Source organism: Globicephala melas, chromosome 1 (genome assembly GCF_963455315.2).
Source record: "Globicephala melas chromosome 1, mGloMel1.2, whole genome shotgun sequence".
Classification (NCBI taxonomy): Eukaryota; Metazoa; Chordata; class Mammalia; order Artiodactyla; family Delphinidae; genus Globicephala; species Globicephala melas.
Window position 1 is genome coordinate 174116949 of NC_083314.1, and position 21269 is coordinate 174138217.

The 21269-nt window shown below is 49.4% G+C and overlaps 1 protein-coding gene across 7 annotated transcripts in view; it reads right to left on the bottom strand.

Annotated features, from left to right (window-relative positions):
* IGSF21 (immunoglobin superfamily member 21) overlaps positions 1–21269 on the bottom strand; it is a 269749-nt gene that overhangs the window by 31076 nt on the left and 217404 nt on the right. For all 7 annotated transcript variants that reach the window (XM_060310412.1, XM_060310420.1, XM_060310418.1 and 4 more), the window contains one exon: positions 8956–9074. In XM_060310412.1, the coding sequence (XP_060166395.1) occupies positions 8956–9074 (119 nt within the window). The remainder of the gene's footprint in view (positions 1–8955; positions 9075–21269) is intronic.

Genomic DNA, 21269 nt, shown 5'->3' on the forward strand with positions numbered 1-21269 from the left:
TATACACACTACTATATATAAAATAGATAATCAACAAGGACCTACTGTATAGCATAGGAACTCTACTCAATATTCTGTAATAACCTAAATGGGAAGAGAATTTGAAAAAGAATAGATATACATATATGTGTAACTGAATCACTTTGCTGTACACCTCAGACTAACACAACATTGCCAATCAACTATACCCCAATACAAATAAACATTGTTTAAGAAAAGGAGAAATAAGCTACAAGGATACATTGTACAACATGGGGAATATAGCCAATATTTTATAATAACTATCAATGGAGTGTAACCTTTAAAAAATAAAAGAATCTGGTCTCAGAAAGCAGAGCTTCAGAGCTCTCCAGAAATCCTAGATTCTGTCCTGGCCTCAAGGAAGTGGGCTCAGCCTTCGTCACCCTGCCAGGAATGTTTTTAGCCCTCACCAGCCCCAGGGTGAGATTCTTCTAATGGGAAAGTTCCAGGAACTGGCCACGGGAGAACTTCCCATGAACTTGTGGTCCAAAGTCACACGGCAGGGGAGCAAGCAACTCACACTGGAGATAGATAGACCAATGGAATCACAATCACAATTTTCTCCTGTGTGTTTCTTCTAAGAGTTTTATAGTTTTAACTCTTATGTTTAGGTTGATGATGGATTTCGAGTTAAGTTTTGTACACGGTGTTAGGGAAAGTCTACCTTTATTATTTGCACGTGGCTATCTGGTTGTCCCAGCACCATTTTTTGGAACAGACTCTTCTTTCCTCATGGAAGTGTCTTGGCATCCTTGTCGAGAATCAGTTAACTATCAATGTGAGGGTTTATTTCTGTACTCCATTTTATTCTATTAGAAGAAACTCGCTCTGGGGCTGGTGAGACCTACAGGCAGGCTGGGGGGTGACAGAGGCTGAGCCCATTTCCACGAGGCCAGGCCAGAAAACCACTGAATCGTGTACTTTAAATGAGTGAATTATAAGTTATGTGAATTCTACCGCAATAAAAATCAATTTAAACAAAAACAAGGGGGGAAAAAAAGCACCAGATGCACTTAATAAAAATTCAGTAAAACACACTGAAAAAAAAAAGGCAAGCTATGCGAAGTTTATTAACAACTGTTCTCCGCGTCCCCTGGCCTCAGGTGTAGAAAAGCATACAGTGTGGTTTGGTGCCATTGTGGCCTCGGGTTGCAAAGTTCTACCTTTATCTGCCAACCTCACTTGGAAGCCTCCAGAAGAGACACAGGGATCCCAAGATAGAACATTTTACTAATGCTTAACAATCCTCTGGGACGTCTAGTAGAGGGAGTGGTTAAGCGTACAGGACGCATTTACCCTTGCTCTGGCACTAGCTGGCTGGGTGGCCTGGGTAAGTGATGTAACCTCTCAGATTCTTCATCTGTCCAAAGGGAAGTGGCAGTACCTGCCTTCCAGAGCTGTCGTGACTGTTCAATAAGTTCCCTTATGAAAAGCTTAGCACGGTGCGTGGCAGGTGAGCAAACACACAATGAACCGTGACTCTTGTAGTTGGGAGCCAAGAGTATGGGCTTTGGAATCAGACAGTGAATCTGCCCTGCTCCCTCCTGGGTCAGTTTCTGTTGTGGGTTTAATTGTGTCCCCCCAAAACATACGTTGCAGTCCTTACCCTGTGAATGGGACCTTATTTGGAAATAAGGTCTCTGCAGATGTAAAGTTAAAACGAGGTCATAATGGATTAGGGTGGGCCCTCATCCATTGTCTTGTGTCCTTACAAGGAGAGGGAAATTGGGACACAGGGACACAGACGCACAGAGGGCGAACGCCAGGTGAGGATGGAGGCAGAGATGGGAATGATGCGTTTACAGGTCAAGGATGTGAGAATTGCTGGCAACCACCAGAAGCTGGAAGAGGCAAGGAAGGACCCTTCTCTAGAGCTGTCAGAAGGAGTATAGCCCTGCCGACACCTTCATTTTGGACTTCTAGCCTCCAGAACTGCGAGACAATACATTCCTTTCGCTTTAAGCCCCCAGATTATAATCACGTGTGATGGGCAGCCCTGGGGATGCAGCACAGTCCCCAGACCTTGCTTCTGCATCTGTACCATGAGCTACATCCCTCAGTGGGACATGTCCTCAGCACCTAGAACTCTGCTTGGCACGGGGGAGCTGATGAATAAGTAAGTAGCCATGGAATTGGTTGCATGAAGGCATGAAACCCACATGGCTCGGACCTCACCTTCTTTGAGTGTCACCTTCTTAGAGAGGCCTCGCTGTCCACCTTGTTCACAATAGCCCCACTTCCCTCTGCTTTGCTTGACTACCCTCTGACATATCACAGGTCCCAGCTGTCTACTTGTTTGTGTCTGCCTCGCTTCCTGCACTGACTGTTCCTTGAGGACGTGGAATTTTGTCTGTCCAATCGCCGAAGCTGAGTTCCCATGCATACGACAGCACCTGAATGTACCAGGTGCTCCATAAATATTTGGTAAATAAATGAATGAATGAAGAATGAATGAATAAATGAGATTTAGAATGCCCGTGTGTATGGACAGCCAAGTCATCTTCTAATATATTTCAACCAAAAAGACATTCTGATATTGTTTTTACCAGACAGAAAAGTTCGATACTGGACTGTCCATGTCACACGTGGACACTGACCTGGATTTGGACCCAGGTCGGCTGGACTCCAAGTTCAGTGCTCCGTTCAGAGCATCTAAGTAGTGAGGGGGGCGCTGGGTACTAGCGGATGGGAGAACCACTCACGGGGACTGGGGCACAGGAATGGAGAAGGGGGGGCACTGATGGACGTGCTTTTCCTCCCCCCAGACTCCTGTAAGTCCCCTAGAGGGACAGCAGCCCCACTGGCCATCTGAGTTTTGAGTGCCAAGTGCTCCCAGTTGGGGCTCAGTCTCCCCAAGGTCCCCACTCTCTCTACTCTGCACTGCTCCCTCCTCCCCCTCATGCTTGCTTGACATTTGTGTCACTAACAGCTTTTGTGCCAAAGGTTGGGATGTTTCCCCTTGGGAGCTCAGAGATGCTGTTAGGAACACCAGCTCTGATCTTAGCCAGACCTGCTGGGAGCCCCAGCTCTGGCACTCGTGTGGGTGAGCCCCTTAAACTCTCAGAGCCTCCGTTTCCTCATCTGTAAAATGGGGGTGACAATGCCTGCATCGGGAGGTGCTCATGACGGTCACATGATGAACCATGGATTGAATACTCAGCACACAGGGCTGGGCAGATAGCCGTGCTTGATGGCTAGTGACCTTGATTATTAGCTCTGTGTTAAAGGCCCCCTCAGTGGCAACTCTGCACGGTGAGGGTGGCCAAGATACCCTGTGCCTTGGTCTTGCGGCAAAACCAAAAGAACAGCCTCTTTTGGCTTCAGCAGGTGGGAGTATCTGGGCCTCTCAACATGTAATTGATTGTAACGTCCCAGCCTGAACACGCTCCCCGCATAACCCACACCCCTAAGAAGAGCCTCCGAGAGGCTTCTGTGACTGTGCACAGTGCGTTCCCGGGGCCCAGCACGCAACTTTCAAACTGGCTTATAATTTATCTGCTGCTCGGATGAAAACATTTTAATGAGTGTGTGTAGCACGAACCCTCGGTGTCACCCATGGGGCTCCCAAATGTCTTTCCCCACCACAGAGCGGGGATGTTATAGGCGTGAAATTACAGCTGCACTCGCAGTTTGATCTCTACCCAGAAGCCTCTGGAAACAGCGCGTTAGAATGTTCTGGAAGGATGCAGGCTTGGTGATAGTGGGCTGGGGTGCCCAGTTCTCCGGCGGACCTGCTCTGTGCTTCTGATGTAGGTGGGGGCCTGGGCGCTCCCCACCCTCTAGGTTACCCTCTCCCCACTGTCCTGGGAAGTTTCCCTTTGACCCCCAAATTGGACAGGGGCCGTCTTGCCCCACTGTTCCTTGCACAGCCCTTAGGGTCCCTTAGGAGACCTAAGGGCTTAGGCCCAAAGGAGACCCCAGCTTTCAATGACCTCCACTTACCTGGAGGGAAGGTCTCTGTGTGCGTGTGTGTGACAAGAAACGGTCTTTCTATGCAATGCCACAGACAGGCCAAAACCATGAGTTGACTTTAATTTTTGAAACCTGCCTTGAAATATATTTAAAGGAGACGGTCATGGGGGAGGAAGGGGGAGGTGGGGCAATTTTTAAACCTTTCTAATTGTGCCTAATTTTTAACTGACATGATCACTATTTGTTGTGAGAGATATTATTATTCATTTAATTATTTTGAAGTACAGTTGATTTTCAATGGTTTTTTTAGAGATTTTTTAAAAAATTATTATTATTATTATTATTTTGGCTGTGTCGCATGGCTTGTGGGATCTCAGTTCCCTGACCAGGGACTGAACCCAGGCCCTGGGCAGTGAAAGCGTGGAGTCCTAACCACTGGACATCCAGGGAATTCCCTGATTTACATGTTGTGTTAATTTCTGCTGTACAGCAAAGTGGTTTGGTTATACATCTATACATATTCTTTTTCATATTCTTTTCCATCTGGTTTATTACAGGATATTGAATATAGTTCCCTGTGCTGTACAGTAGGACCTTGTTTTTCATCGCTTTTATATATAGTAGTTTGTAGAGAGACACTATTTATGGGTCACTCGGCCTGTGCGTGGGCCCAGAACATTCTGTGCTATGCATCATCTCATTTAATCCTCCCAACCTTGGCTAAGTAAGCCACTTCCTTCTCTGTGCCTGGGTCTGTGCAGTGGGCATAGTGCAGTTTCTGCCCCATGGGCTGACGTGGCCGCCGGGGTTATGGGAGATACTACACGGGCAACTGCCTTATACTCAGCCCCACTGTCTCTCCCAGCCCTCCCCTCACCAGTCCGGACCTTGCTGAACCTCAGAAGCCATGCTGCTCTGGGCCAGGGACAGCCACAGCCCTGTGGGGCCCAGAGCCAATCCTTTCCTCTCCCTGAGCCTCAGTCTTCTCATCTGGGAACTGGGGATAATGGTTATCCTGGCCCTGAGGGGCCGCGGTTAAGGATCAGGTGGAATACTCTATGGGAAGCACCGTGGAACTGTCACAAACTGGCCAAGACTGAAGTGTGGCTGTCATTTTCAAACTTGGGATGTATCCTGGCTCCTCCCCTAGACATGTGATGTCTGGACAGGCAGACTTACAGGAGGATGGTCACACAGAGGCCGGCCACCCTGACATCCAGAAACAGGGCAGGACTGGACCCCCTTTCCAAGGAGCCAGTGGGCACAAACCTGTGAGCGTTCACTTCTCAGACTGGCTTAAAGCTCCCTGGAGTCAGGAACAGTGGATGGCTCTTCTCTGTGCCAGGGCTGAAACCAGGGGCAAGAAAGAGGCAGCCACAGCCGTGCCCAAGAGCAGGCAGGCCAGAGACAATGTTAATAAAGACAGTGAAATCTGGCTTACTGAACCTCTTAGCTGCCTCGTGCTGGGCTAGGTGTTTTGCAAACCTTTTCTAATTTTTTTTTTTTTTTTTTTGGCGGTACGCGGGCCTCTCACTGTTGTGGCCTCTCCCGTTGCGGAGCACAGGCTCCGGACGCGCAGGCTCAGCGGCCATGGCTCACGGGCCCAGCCGTTCCGCGGCATGTGGGATCTTCCCGGACCGGGGCACGAACCCACGTCCCCTGCATCGGCAGGCGGACTCGCAACCACTGCGCCACCAGGGAAGCCCAAACCTCTTCTAATTTAAACCTCACGATCATCCTAGGAAGGAGGCATCCTTACCCCTATTTTACAGATGGGGAGACAGAGGCCCAGGGAAGCTAATGAATCCAAGGTTACATGGTGGATCTGGGATTCAGCTCCAAACCTGTGTGTCCTTAACTTGTACGCAGATGGGGCATCCTCCTGTGTCTGGGGTGAGGTGACAATTGGAAGGAGGAAGGAGAAATACATTCGCATATAGATAAGAGTATAGATACGGCTGTTGATGCATGTATGATATAGGTATCAATAGAGAGATATACAGAATTAGTATTTTTTGAAGACTTAGAGGTTTAGACCAGTGGTTCTCAAAGTGTGGCCCTGGCACCTGTAGCATCAGCATCATCTGGGAACTTGTGAGAAATGCAGGTTCCTGGGCCCCACCCCAGATCTGCTGAATTAGGAGCTTTGGGGGTGGGACCCAGCAATCTGTATCTTCACAAGCCCTCCAGGCGATTCTGATGCTCATTCAAGTTTGTGAACCACTGGTTTAGACCATGGGCTTTGGCCTCAGATGGCTGTTATGACCCTAGACAAGTCATTTCCCCTCATATAACGGGGATTATAACATCTCCCAGCTCACAGGCTGTCGCCAGGATTCTGTCAGAAAATGCACATGGAGCTGGGAGCTCACGCACTGTCAGGCACATGCCATGCTGGGGCGAGGCATCAGGTCCTGCCCGCGTGGCAAGCACCGGTGGACTTGACCCATCAGGGGACAGCTAGGCTGTAGGGACCAGTGACAAGCACGGTGACCTCTGAGCACTGGGGACAGTCAGAGGACTGATTGAGATGGGGAGGGGTTGCTATTCCAGGGAGAGTCCCACCCAGGGATGCGCTGAACTTCTAGGGGTCAGAGCCTTCCTGGGGGCGCTGGGGTGGGTGAGGGTGGAATCCCTGGCCCTGCCCCTCTCTGGTCCCTCCTGGTAGCCTCAGCCTGCTGCTCGGTAAGTGGGATCCCGGGAGCTGTCTGCCCCATCCCTGGATTGACTGCCACCTCCCTGTGGGAGGAGCCCAGAAGCACAAAGCCCCTTGCTCCTTGGAGCCTACCGGGAGCACACCACCTCCTTCAGCTGGGATTGTCAGGCCAGCTGTGCAAGCCGGGCTGGTCGCACGAGACCTCTCTGTGCCTCAGTTGGAACTAGCAGAGGACGTTTAGGGTTATCTGGTTCTACCCTCATTGTACGGACGAGGAAACCGAGGCCACAGAGGGACAGTAACCTGCTCAGGAGCCTTTGGTGAATCGGGGAGGAGTGCACCTCGTAGCAGAGGTGGCTTTGAGGACTCTGGTTGCTCACAGGCACCAGAGAGCAGAGCCTCAGCTGGACCTTCTACACTGCCTCCATCCGTGCAACATAGCTGGCCCAGGAGTCAAGACACCTGGGTTCCGGCCTCAACACTAAGCAGCCTGATCTCACAGGAAGGTTTTGTGATCCTTGCTGTGTGACTTCAAGCAAGTTGCTTGCTTTCTCTGTGCCTCTATATCTATGTCTGCAAAATAGGGATAATAGTGCTAGTACCTCCTCTTGGGTTGGCTGTGAGGACTAAATGACATAGGTCTGGAAAGCACTTAACCTCGTGGCCTCCAGGGGCCTCCCCTGAGCCCTCTCCCTAAACTGACTGCCACCTCCCCTGTATCACTCTTGACCCCATTACCCTGCGTGATTTTCTTCCCATTATTTGTCACTATCCATAATCACCTCACTTACCCATCTACACATGTGTTTTATGTTTGTCTCACGCACTGGACACAAACTCCCAAGAACAAAGATGTTTCCTATTGTAAGTATATGGCCATTTCCTGGCACGTGGTAGGTGCTCAATAAATATCTGATGAATAAACAATTGAGTACACATCCCTCATCAGACTGGGAGCCCCTTGATGGAGCAAACCGAGTTTCATCTGCACCGGCTTCCCTGGTGTGACCAGCCTAGGGCTGGGTACCAAGAACACTCCTTGTCCAAGTATTACAGAAGCCGTTCCGTGGGCGGGTGACTGCAAGAGGGGAGGTTTTCCTGGCACTGCCACCTCCTGGCCATGGCCTGTCCCCTAGGAAGCCAGAACACACCGCGTGCCGCTGCTACAGGATTCAATGTCCCTCTGGAGGTTGGGCCTCTGGAGGTTTCCCATTTCCCCAGAAGCAGTGGTTTCCACGAGGCCTTTATGCTTTCATTGACTGCCTGAGTATGGCAAGCTTTGTTTCCCTGGTAAATATCATTTGATAAGAAAATCAGGGAACACAGAGTCCGGAGTCAAGGCCAAGTGCCTAGAATCCTGGCAGCAGAGCTGACCCAGAGCCCAAGATTGTGCCCGGCAAGAACGTCAGCGCTGGAAGGGGCTTCTGAGACCACGTGGAGAAAGGCTTTGTTTTACAAGTGGGGAAACCGGGGCTGGGAAGGGGACACAGCCAGCCCGAGACAGGCACTAGTATTCTTATCCCCATTTTACAGATGTAGAAATGGAGGCACAGACACAGGGTGGGAACCCAGGAACCCTGACATCCAGTGCGGCACGCTTTCTAACTTGTCCCCTGACACTTCAATGTCCTGGAAAAGGCTTGGGAGGCACAGGGAGGGAACATTCTCTCTGCAGTAGGTATGCATCATCACTGAGATGCTGTCTCAATCCCCCTCCCCCACCCTGGAGGCTCCTGGATTGTCCTCCCCCCGGGGGAGTGCCCACCCCCACTGCACTTTGCTACAGGTGCTTCCATGAACGTGGCTCCTGGCTTTCACCTGGGAAAGGTGCCCATGCAACTCAGTATTTTCTCCCCGTGACCTCACCAGGTCGCAGAGCCTGAGGCTAGGAGATCCACGAGTGATCCACTAGGCCTGCATCCCCCCCATCTTACAGAAGGGGAAACTGAGGCCCAGAGGCTGCGGCAGGTTGCCACCCCTCGGGAAGTCTCAGTGCCCCTCATGCATTCCAATCAACATGTCGGAGCCCCTTCAAAGTGCCTGGTCCGTGAGGCTGCAGGGATGAGGTACAGCCCTGCCTTCCTCAGGTCCGGGTGTCAGTGCCGGTAGGAGAAGGGGTTCCTAAGAGGCCACATCAGTCACAGCTCAGCATGGCTGGCCTCCTGCCCTCGAGGGCAAGGGTGGGAGAGAAGAGGGTCCAGTGCCAGCACAGCAGGTGTTTCCCAGGACAGCCCCTCTGTGTGCGTGGGTACACACGCGCACACATACACACGTATGCACGCGCGCGCACACACACACACACACACGCACACACAGGCACACGTGCACGCACACAGTGACGCCAGTGCCAAGAGCCCTGCACTCACCCATGACGTTGAGGAAGATGTTGCCTGATGCCAGGACCACCTTCTCCCTCGTAGCGCGGTCGTAGATGCCCACGTGACACTCGTAAGGACCGTTGTCAGAGATGCGGACCTCGGGCAGCCTGCGGGGAAGCAGAGGCGCAGGATGAGGGTCCCTGGCCTGGGGCTGGCAGTCACAGCGCTGCAGTAAACCAGCCCCAAAGCCCCACCATCCAGCCTTCTGTCAACAACGCTCCTGGACGCACCATACGATGCCCACGTGCTGTGCTGGGCGCAGAAGAAACATTTATGGAACACCGACTGTATGCCAGGCCCTGTGCCCGATGATTCAGAGGATGAAGGTGTGGGCTGTGTGTTCAACTAGAGTTGAATCTGTGCTCCTTTCAGCTGCTGAGCCAGGGATGGTGACATGCCCGCTCCCAGGGACCCCCTGAGGATGACATGGACTGAGGCGCCTGTCATGTGGTTCAGGCTCAAAACTGTCACCTAGTCCACCAGCTCACTCATTCCTCACAGCTGCCCCCGCCACAGGAATTGCTCTTCCCATTTCATAAACATGGAAACTGAGACTCCAGAGGGGATGTAATTGCCCCCCCCCCACATGGCTATTAAGAGCCAGGATGGGAATCTGAATTCCTCTCTCCACACGGCCATGCTATCACTTTATGCATGGCCCTGGAGACTTGAGAAGAAACACAGTAAAATTCTTGTCTCCATGGACCGCCCCCCATCCCGATGGATAAGGAGGCAGGGAAGCTGATCAATGCCCCAAATCCCATGGGACTATGGAGAACAGGATGGAGGTTCCTTAAAAAAGTAAAAATAGAGTTGCCACATGATCCAGAAAACACAGCCCTGGGCATATATCCAGAGAAAACTATAATTCAAAAAGATACACGCACCCCAATGCTCATAGCAGCACTATTCATAATAGCCAAGACAAGGAAGCAGCCTAATGTCCATCATCGGATGAATGGATAAAGAAGATGTGGCACATATATACAATGGAATATTACTCAGCCATAAAAAGGAACGAAATTGAGTTATTTGTAGTGAGGTGGATGGACCTAGAGTCTGTCATACAGAGTGAAGTAAGTCAGAAAGAGAAAAACAAATACCGTATGCTAACACATATATATGGAATCTAAAAAACACACAAAAAATGATCATGAAGAACCTAGGGGCAAAGTGGGAATAAAGACACAGACCTACTAGAGAATGGACTTGAGGATACGGGGAGGGGGAAGGGTAAGCTGGGACAAAGTGAGAGAGTGGCATGGACATATATACACTACCAAATGTAAAATAGATAGCTAGTGGGAAGCAGCCGCATAGCACAGGGAGATCAGCTCGGTGTTTCGTGACCACCTAGAGGGGTGGGATAGGGAGGGTGGGAGGGAGGGAGACACAAGAGGGAAGAGATATGGGAACATATGTATATGTATAACTGATTCACTTTGTTATAAAGCAGAAACTAAGACACCATTGTAAAGCAATTATACTCCAATAAAGATGTTAAAAAGAAAATGTGGTGTGTGTATACACACACACACACACACACACACACACACACACAATGGAATATTACTCAGCCATAAAAAAGAAATAATGCCATTTGCAGCAACATGGATAGACCTAGAGATTATCACACTAAGTGAAGTAAGACAAAGTCAAATATCATATGGTATTGCTTATATGTGGAATCTAAAAAATGATATACAGGGCTTCCCTGGTGGCGCAGTGGTTTAGAGTCCACCTGCCAATGCAGGGGACACGGGTTCGTGCCCCGGTCCGGGAAGATCCCACATGCTGCGGAGCAGCTGGGCCCGTGAGCCATGGCCGCTGAGCCTGCGCGTCTGGAGCCTGTGCTCTGCAACAGGAGAGGCCACAACAGTGAGAGACCCGCGGACCACAAAAAAAAAAAAAAAAAAAAAAAATGCACAAATGAACTTATTTACAAAACAGAAATAGACTCACACAGAAAACAAATTTATGGTTACCCAAGTGGAAAGGTGGGGGGAGCGTTAAATTAGGAGTTTGGGATTAACATATATACACTTCTATATATAAAATAGATTACCAACAAGGACCTACTGTATAGCACAAGGAACTATATTCAATATCTTGTAATAACCTATAATGGAAAAGAATCTGAAAAAGAGTATCTATCTATCTATCTATCTATCTATCTATCTATCTATCTATATAAAACTGAATCACTTTGCTGTACACCTGAAACTAACACAACATTGTAAATCAACTATATTTCATTAAAAAAAAACCCAAATCCCATGGGAAAGGGTGAGCTTATCCATGTGTAGAGTGAGCGGGGAGCAGCTGATTCTGCCCGAGGTGGTCAAGAGGCCTTCTCAGAGGAGGCGACCCATGAGGACAGGAGACGCTCCCTCAAACCTTCTTCCAGACATGTCCTCTAAAGGGTAAAATATTGGGACTTCCCTGGCAGTCCAGTGGTTAAGACGTCACCTTCCAATGCAAGGAGTGTGGGTTCAACCCCTGGTCGGGGAGCTAAGATCCCACATGCCTCGCAGCCAAAAAACCAAAAAAAAAAAAAAAAAAAACAGAAGCAATATTGTATTAAATTCAATAAAGACTTTAAAAATTTTCCACATAAAAAAGTCTTAAATAAAAAAGTAAAAATAAAGAGTAAATATTTTAGGCTTTGTTGTTTTTACAGTCTCTGTCACAACTACTCAACTCTGCTCTTGTAGAGCAAAAGCAGCCCCCCTTAGTAAGTGAACCAGCGTGGCTGTGTTCCAATAAAACTTTATCTATAATCATCAAATCTTGTATTCATACAATTTCATGTGCCATGAAATCTTATTCTCTTTTTCCAGTTTTTTCTAACCATTTAAAAATGTAAAAAAATTCTTGGTTTACAGGCTGCAGGCTGTAGTTTGATGATTTCTGTTCTAGATCCTTCTACAGGGTCTACAGGGTCAGACCACGATAAAATGGTGGCACAGTGGTTGAGAGTCCGCCTGCCGATGCGGGGGACGCGGGTTCGTGCCCCGGTCCGGGAAGATCCCACATGCCGCAGAGCGGCTGGGCCCGTGAGCCATGGCCGCTGAGCCTGCGCGTCCGGAGCCTGTGCTCCGCAACGGGAGAGGCCACACAGTGAGAGGCCCGTGTACCACAAAAAAAAAAAAAAAAAAAAAATGAGTTGGTCTGTTGTTCTCTCTCTCCATGGAAATGTCACTGGGGCAGCTCTTTCCTCACTCCTCTCTGACACTGGGTTAGAGAGAGCCAAGTTCAAATCCTGCCCCCACTGTTGGTACGCTGTGTGACCTTGTGTAAGCCATGCTGTCTCTGAGCCTCCATTTCTTATCTAGAATATGGAGCTGATGCTTTGCAGGACTGCAGTGAGGATTAAATGTGATGATGTTACTGCAAGACCTCTGTGAGCAGGAATGTCACATTAAAATGGTCGCAGGACCGTTACCTGTTGTTCCTGGATCCTGTGATGCCCTGTGAGGGAGAGGGGATTCCTGGTAAGTGAGATCTGGACACTTTGAAGGGGAAGAGCCTTGACCTGGAGTTCAGAAGCTATGTTGTTGCTGCATCAGGGAAATCTGTGTGCCTCCAGCAAGTCCCGGCCTTCTCTGGGCCTCATCATGCAGCCGAAGGGGAGCCTATTCTGGCCACAACTTAAAGAAAGTGAGGTCTCTGTGTCTGGGTCTTGGAGGTTCTCATGCCACAGCAGAAACCCGGGGGAAGAAGCTCATGTTCATGGAACCCTAGTAAATGCCAAGCATAGTGCTCTACCCACCAAACTGGCCCAGCAGTCCTATCAGAACCCCAGTGGAGGACGAGGGCGTTGGCTAAGAGCACAGGCTCTGGAGGCCTGGACGCCTGCACCAGCCCTGCCGCCAAGAAGGGGGGTTCCTTCAATTCTGCTCTTCGCACCCACCCCCATAGCTAACACATTTCCCTCTCCATCAGCTAAGCCTCTCTCTCCATCTGTTTCTACTGAGCAATCTAACCTCAGAGTCACTCCTCTCTCCTTTCATTTCAGCTGTCCCCACCCCCGTCTTTGTCTTCCAGCTACTTTTTCTTGTGACTCACTGTCCCCCACCCTCCGTGCCCACACACACACACACCTGGGCGCCCAGCTTCTCTCTCTCCATCTCCGGTCTCATGGAGGAAGCCCGCCCATCTAACAGAGCCTCCTTCCCTCCCATCGCCCAGCTTACATTAGCATAAACAAACACCTTCATTTCCATAGAATACACAGAGGCTGACATCTGGTCTACCGACCGTCACAAAAGGACTTAAAGAACGGGAAGCTTTTCATCAAGGAAACTTTGTGGGGAAGATGCTGCCTCCCATCTCAGAAGAAAAGAACACCGTGACAGCGGAAGCAGCAGGGAACTGTCTCCCCTCTGGGAACTATCTTCTTTGTTTGTAACTCAGCTAGACTGAAATAAAAAATAGCCTCTCTACTGGGCAGGGCTGCTGAATGACAGTCATCTAGAGTGACATGTTTAGGTGACACTCATAGGTGCCTGTTATAGAGGCAACTTTCTTAAAGGCCTTGCGTAGGTGACAGGTGTACAGGTGACATGCTCAGGTGACAGCTCTGTGAAGAAACAGGCTCCAGGGACACATGGAGCTGGCAGCTACAGATAATGACATGGTTGACACACAGGTGGAAATGAACAGGTAACCGTCACATAGGGTGATATATGCAGAAGATGTATTTCTGTGCTAGGGACACAGGTGACGTGTTTAGGCAATCACTACACTCACGTTCTGGTGACAGTAACACCAGCCATATGTTTGGGTGACACAACACGGGTGCTATAGAAGACAGCTCAGGGGACATCTAGATTGGTGCTTTATGAAGGAGGCGGTTTTTTGCTTAGGACTATTTCTACAGCCTCGGACGTTTCTTCCTCCACGAATGGTCCTGCTCTCCGCCAGAGGGCCAAGCCACACTTCGGGCACCATCCTTGATGTCTCCCATTTCTATAATCCCCAAACACAGTCAGTGACCAAGTCCTGGATGTTCTGCATCTTAAATATGTCCTGAACCATCCTCTCCCCTGTATCTCCACTGTCAACATCTTTTCTCACCTGGAATATGGGATGAATAGTTAACTGGTTTCTCTGCCCCTGCTAATCTCCCTCCTGATCTGTGCACCAAGGTAGACCACAGATCTTTTCAAATGCAAATGGAATTAATGGTACTCCTCTACCTAAAGCCCTTCAAAAGCTTCTCTCTGCTCTTTGAATAAAGACCAGAATCCTTATCTGGGCCAACAAGGCTCAGCACAGTTGGTTCCTGCCATATCCCAGCTCCCCCATCCTCCAGCGACAATGGCATTCTTTCCATTCCTCCAATGTGCCAAGTTCCTTTTTTTCAAAAAGAAACTTTAAATGATTTTAAATTTACAGAAAAGTTGCACAGAGAATACAGTCCCCAAACACCTCTCACCCTATTTCCCCCACTGTTAACCCTTACAAGACCATAGTACTCTTGTCAGACTAAGAACCAGTGTTAATACATCGCTATTAACGCAACTCCAGACTTTATCCAAATTACACCCGTTTTCCCACTAATGTCCTTTTTCTGTTCCAGAACCCCATCCAGGATCCCTCATAGGTGACAGTCCTAGGTGAATTGAGCCAAGCATCTTTTTTGATTCAGCACTTTTGATTGCAACATTCTGTTTTCCTGAGAATGTTGCATTTTCTTCCCCTGGCTACATCCTTCAAGTTACAAAGGTCACTTAGAAAGTGACCACCTGGACCGGGTGGCTGTGGTAGATTGATTGCATTGATGGCCTGGATTAACAGCCTCCCTGTATCTTGCAAAGTGCCTTCATAGTTCCTCTCACCTAGAAGTGGAGTCTATTCCCCCATTCTTGGCCTCGTGACTTGCTTTGACCAATAATATGTGGTGAAAGTGATGATGTGCAAATTCCAAGTTTCAAAAGAATTCTCTCTCTCTCCCTCTGCCTCTGTCCTGAGAACAAGCCTCTGATGGAGGCTGAGAGCAAGTGGAGGGAGGCCCCACTTGGCCCAGCTGGTCCAGCCAAGGCCACACTCGGGATTGGACTCACCCCAACCTCGTGAGCTATAATACATTGCTTTAAACATCCTCATTTGGCACTGCTTGTTATGTATCCATAGCTAACTGATACAGCAGGTCTCTGCATGCCTCTCCTGAGACGTTCTTGTCTACACTGTAACTTAATGACATGTTGGTAACTCACGAATGTCCTCCTCCCCCACACCGTGCACCATAAAATCCGTGAAGGCAAGGTCTGCATCCAGCTCGCTTACCAGTGTATCCCAGGGCCTGGTCCAGTGCTTGCCATCATGGTTGGTACTCAGTCAATAGTTGCTAAGTGGGTGGATGGTGAGACCTTCCAGGAGGCTATGGTGTGAGCCTCCCTCTGCTGCGAGCCATGCAGCCCCCCATCCCCCACCCCACCCCAAGGCAGATTCTGGTTCTTGTCTGCAGATCCAAGAGCTTCCAGTCACAGCTCTGATTTGGACCAATCTGCCTCTTCTCAGCACCTCGTCTGAGCTTGTGCCTTCAGTGTCATCCTTCTGAAGTGGATTAAGTGGCCCAGAGACCCCGTTTCTCCGGATTTGAGTGGCATTGATCTGCACGCTGGCTAGAAGGCCTTCCGCAGATAGCAGGGCCCCGAGGGGGCGGAGGGTGAGGAGACCTGCTCTCATCAGCCAGGGGCTGCAATCGATAAACTATTAATAATGGCAAAGGTTTCTGGCGAGTTCAGTGTAATGCATTTTAGCAGCTGGAGTTTACCGACACTGACAGCGGTTCTGAAGGGCAGGCGAGTAATCGTGTTTTTGAAAATCTGGGCACAGAGATAGCGGAGACCCCACTGGCTGTCCCCGTGGCTCAGGTGAGGTCAGGCAAGAGCTGGTCACTGGGGCTTCACAAGGCCCAGGGCCAGGACTGTAGGCTGTCCACACTCAGCACAAGTATTTACACCTACTGTGTACCACACCCTGTGCTGAGCCTTAGGGGTGGGGGAAGGGGTAGACACAGAGATGCCAAGGATTTGTCTCCTGCCTCTGGCCTCCTTGCCCAGGCTGTTCCCTCTACTTGGACCACTTTTCCTTGCTTATCTACACAGCAAGCCTCTAACCATCTTTCAAAGCCTAGCATTTGAGTCTCACTTTCCCCATTTATGATCCCTCCCCATCAGATAATTGAGAAGATTACGTGGGATAATTCAAGGGCTTAGCCCAAAATGGTGTGGCTTGAAAGTCCAATGGACTAGAATCACTAGATACATAGTGGTCCTAAGGCTTTACATTCAGATGCTGCCTCTGCCAGGCAGGCTGCCCTGACTGCCTGCCGCTCCCTGTGCAGACAGAGTCCCTCTCCACCTCCCCAGGGCTGTGTCTGTCTGGGAGCACCTCCTATCCATATCACGCTACCTTGGTACCCTTTTGTCTTCCCTCCCAGAGAAGCATATGAGCTACTTGAAGGCGAGCCTGGCCACGTGGTAGGTGCTCAGAGAATATTCACTGTATGAATGAGGGCGGCAGAAGCTACCAGGGCCAGGAGTTAGGTGCCCTGGGCTCTGGTCTGGGCTCTGCACCTCACTAGCTGCGGGAGGTTGGGTAAGGCCCTTGGGCTTCTTTGGGCTTCGGTGTCTCCATCTGATAACTGGGTGTTATACTATCTGCCTTGTGGGATTACAGCCTTTGGAAGGAGCTGATATTTATAGAGATTTACAATGAGAGGCGTGTTAAGCATTTTAGCCTATCTCCCTGGATCCTTGACACTACCCCATTATAATGCAGTATATAAAACCTGCTCTGGTATGTATTCTATAGCAATAATGATATTATTATCCCCATTGTATAGATGAGGAAACTGAGGCACCCAGAGAAGAGGGAATGTGAGGAGGTCACAGAGTGAGCAGGTGGGTGCTGTGATTCGAAACCGAGCCTGATGGATGCCAGAGCCCGGGAGAGGTCTTTGGAACCCACTGCCATCCCCACGCTGTAAGTCAGATCTTCCTTTCCCAGCAAATATTTGAGTCCCTTGGGACTGGAAGTTGCCTCCACTGCTCTTGGGCATCTTTGCGTTTTGAGCCTTGCCGCCTCTCCAGGTTTTGAGAGCCATGTTTCCTCCCTGCTGGGAGAAGGGATGGTCTTTTATTTTCCTAAATTCCCTTCTTCCAGCTTCCAGTGGGCCCCTTAATTCTGATGCCTGGAGTTTGCTGAGCCAGTTGTATTCACATTCCCCACACCTGATACGACTCTACAGCCTCTGATCATCTTTCCTTTCCTGACTTTGTCTTTCCACTGGGAAGAGTCCTAGATTCTCCCAGACTGGAGATCGTGGACTTGGGAGCAGAGGGTGGGGCTGGGATGAAACAGGGAACGGATCTCTGAGTTACTTTTCCTGTACTGTCGGCAAATCAGATGATCCAGTAAGTGACTTTTGCTGAGACCTGAAACCTAAATTAATGACATGCAAATGCACTCAGAGCAGAGCCTGGCACGCTGTAGGTGCTTGTCAGATTTCTTCCCCCTGCACCATGAATGTATTAAAATTTTAAAACAAACTATTAAGCATCTACCATGTTTACGGTGTTGAGTACCTAACGTGGAAGAAGACAGAACAATAGTGATCTTCCTCAGTTTACCATGAGGTTACATCCTGATAAACTAGTTGAAAATTGAGGATACCATAAGTCGAAAATGCAGTTAATACACGTAACCTCCTGAATATCATAGCTTAGCCTCACCTACCTTAACTGTGCTCGGGACACTTCCCTTAGCCTATAGTTGGGTAAAATCATCGAACACAAAGTCTATTTTACACTAAAGTGTTGAATATCTCATGCAATTTGTTGGACACTATACTGAAAGTGAAAAACAGAATCGTTACCTGGGTACAGCATGGCTGTAAATGTATCGGTTGTGTTTACACTCGTGATCCTGTGACTGGTGGGGAGCGTGCTGTCCTGCCCAGCATCATAAGAGAGTCTGGCACTGCGTATGGCTAGCCCGGGAGAAGACCAGAATTCAAAATTTGAAGCCCGGTTTCTACTGAATGTATGTCACTTCTGCACCATTGTAAAGTTGAAACATTGTTAAGTCGAACTATCGTAAGTTGGGGACCGTCAGGCATCACTATAACGGTGCCTTTTTTTTAGTTGAGTCTACATATATGCCTCCTTCTTCCTAGGAGAAATCAGCTGAACATTAGTTAAGTTGACCCCGGATCAAGGTCATCATAACAAGCACCGATCTCATCCTGCCATGTCTTGGGGGTAGTGCAACGTGTTAGGTTAGTTTGCCCTTACACTATGCCTCCTGGGATCCTTGCCTTTAACCAAAACATTTGTTGACAGATTTATTGAGGTCTGATTGACAAACAGTAAACTGTGCATAAAGTTTACACATTCGATGGGTTTTGCCATATGTATACACCCTTGAAACCATTGCCACCATCAAGATAATGAACATATCGCCCCCAAAAGTTTCCTTGTGTCCTTCTGTAATCCCCCCATTCTGCCGCCAATGCCAGGCAACCATTGATTCCCTTTCCGCCACTGTTTCCTAGGATCACGTTTTCAGGGTTTCATATAAATTGAACCACGGAGCATGTCCTATTTTTGTTGGATTTCTCTCACTCATCACTGTTATTTGAGATTCTTTCATGTTGTTGCCTTTGTCAATAGTCCATTCCTTTTTAAGGTTGAGTGGCCTCCCATTGCGTGGCCATAGCCCCTCTTATCCATCCACTGACCTGCTGATGGATGCTTGGGCTGCTTTCTATGTGACTATTACAAATAAAGCTGCTATGAACCTATGCGGACAAGTCTTTGTATGAACGTATCCTTTCATCTCTCTGGGGTTCATACCAAGGAGTGGCATGGCTGGGCTTATTTTAACATGAAGACGTTGCTCAACTCTTTTCTACAGTGAGGACTTCTCCACTTTTTATGGCTTTTTGCCTTTGCACGCTCTGCTCGGGGTGCTTCCTTGAGAAGGAGCTCATTCTCCATGACGTTATTCCTACTATCAAAATGCTTCTCTCCATCCCTACTATCAAAATGCTTCTCTCCATCCGCGGTGAGCTCCAAGCCCAGACAACAAGTCCTGTGGGAATCGTGTGGCCATGTGGATAAAAAGGTTGGGGAGGAAGGGTGGGGGCTATGGGATTTCTCTAAGAGAAAAGTGTGCATGACATTTGCCTCTGACCCTCTTTTCTTCTAATCTTCTTTCGGGGGATGGGAGCTGGCAGGACAGAGGACACAGTGGTCAGCTCCTTCCCTCCACTCTACTGACCCTGCTCTGTCTGGAACTGCTCCACTTTTGTCTTCACTCTTGCCATGTCTCTCTGCCTGAGGCCCTCCAGTCTATCCCCTCCCCACCCTGCTGCCAGAGCGACCTTCTCACAGTGAGGATCTGGCCTGTCCTTTCCCAAATTAAAACCTTCCCGTGGCTTCCATACACTGGAGGATCAAGCCCAAGCTCAGTCTGACTGTAGGCCCCTCCTTGATCTGGCCCCAAACCCAGAAAGGAGGAAGGGAGGGAAGGAGGGAAGAAAGGGGTGTGTGGCCTCACATCTTCGGCAAAATTCATCAAGTGAATTTGCTGAAGAAGACTTGTCAGAACCAAACTTTTATAATCTACCCTATTTAAAAAGCATTTTGTCATGCAAAGGTCTTCATTTATATAGACAGTACCTCATTCTGGGCTAATGAAAAAGATTCAAGTAGCAATTGATCCTTTGAGGATCCGCTTTAATGAAGAGATGAGAGAGCCTTTCATTTGTACAACCATTGTTTGCATAGAAACGAAGCTTCTAAGGGGCCTGGAAATAGTTCATTCTAGCAAGTAGGTTAAACACACCCCCTGCAATCCTATTAGCCTAGTGCCTGCCCAGCTTTCCGTGATGCCTGCTGGAAAGCTCTCAAGTGGAAAGTAATGAAGTTTTACTGTTCCTGCGCCTGCCATGGTTCCTTGATTGTTGGCACGTTCCCTGAGGCCTGGATCTTGTTTCTCCCTCCCTCCAACACCTGCTTACTCTCCAAGTTCAAATGTCATGGCCCCATGAGGCCGGGGCAACTATTACAGAAAGCCCGCTCCACCTCTGCAGAGTCTTGAGACAGAATTAATAAAAATGGCCGTGAAGGGGCTTCCCTGGTGGCACAGTGGTTGAGAGTTTGCCTGCTAGTGCGGGGGGCACGGGCTTGAGCCCTGGTCTGGGGGGATCCCACGTGCCGCGGAGCAACTGGGCCCGTGAGCCACAACTACTGAGCCTGCGCGTCTGGAGCCTGTGCTCCGCAACAAGAGAGGCCGCGACAGTGAGAGGCCCGCGCACCGCGATGAAGAGTGGCCCCTGTTTGCCACAACTAGAGAAAGCCCTCACACAGAAACGAAGACCCAACACAGCCATAAATAAATAAATAAATAAATAAATAAATAAATAAATAAAAGAAAAACAACACAAGCCAAGCTGTAGAATGAAAAAAAAAAAATGGCCGTGAAGTCTGGCAGCCCTGGGTGCTATTGGGATGTTTGCTAACAAGACACTTGAAAAAGGTGTGCTGTTCTCTGACAAAGGATGGGGGTGGGGGCTGAGGCATCTGCCTTTCCCCCTCCCTCGCACCTGTGCAGTTTGCAGAGCCTGGCTGGGAGCTCGTGGGCAGCTCAGGTCTGTTTGTTTGGCCCAGTTGCCCAGGTGTGCACCTGCACAGCTAGCCCCAGCTGCTTCCCCTCCCTGGCTGCCCTTTTCCTTCACAGGCCCTGGATGGCTGCACGAACGCCCCCAGCACTCAGAAATGGAGTGGCTACTGGGGGTAGCATTTGTGGCAGCCAGTAGGTCTTGGAAAGCACCTGGGGACAGGCAAGGAAGCGTCTGTCTAGACCTAGACCCTATCTCGGGATGGGATCCTCTACAGGACACCCTGGGAAGGTGCTGGGGTATAAGGCTCAAACTTGAATGTGTTCAAGAATCCCCTGAAGATCTGGTTCAAATGCAGGTTCTAGTAGGTTTCTGGGGAGGGACTTGAAAATTTCTAACAGGCTCCCAGGCGATGCTACTGCTGCTGGTCAGCAGGCCCCAAGTCTCAGGTTCTCAGCCCTCCTCCCTTGCCTTGGGTCCATCCATCTGTTTAACCTTGCCCTCCCCCACCAGACACACTGGGAGGTCCCCTTCCATTGGCTTCACCAAACCAGCCAGATCCTAGAGCTTGGAAGGCCTTGGCCCATGGTATGTCCCTCATGAATATTGTTGAATGGAATTTGCTTGAGATGGATAGATTTTGCAGCTCTGCATGGGTCCTTGAATC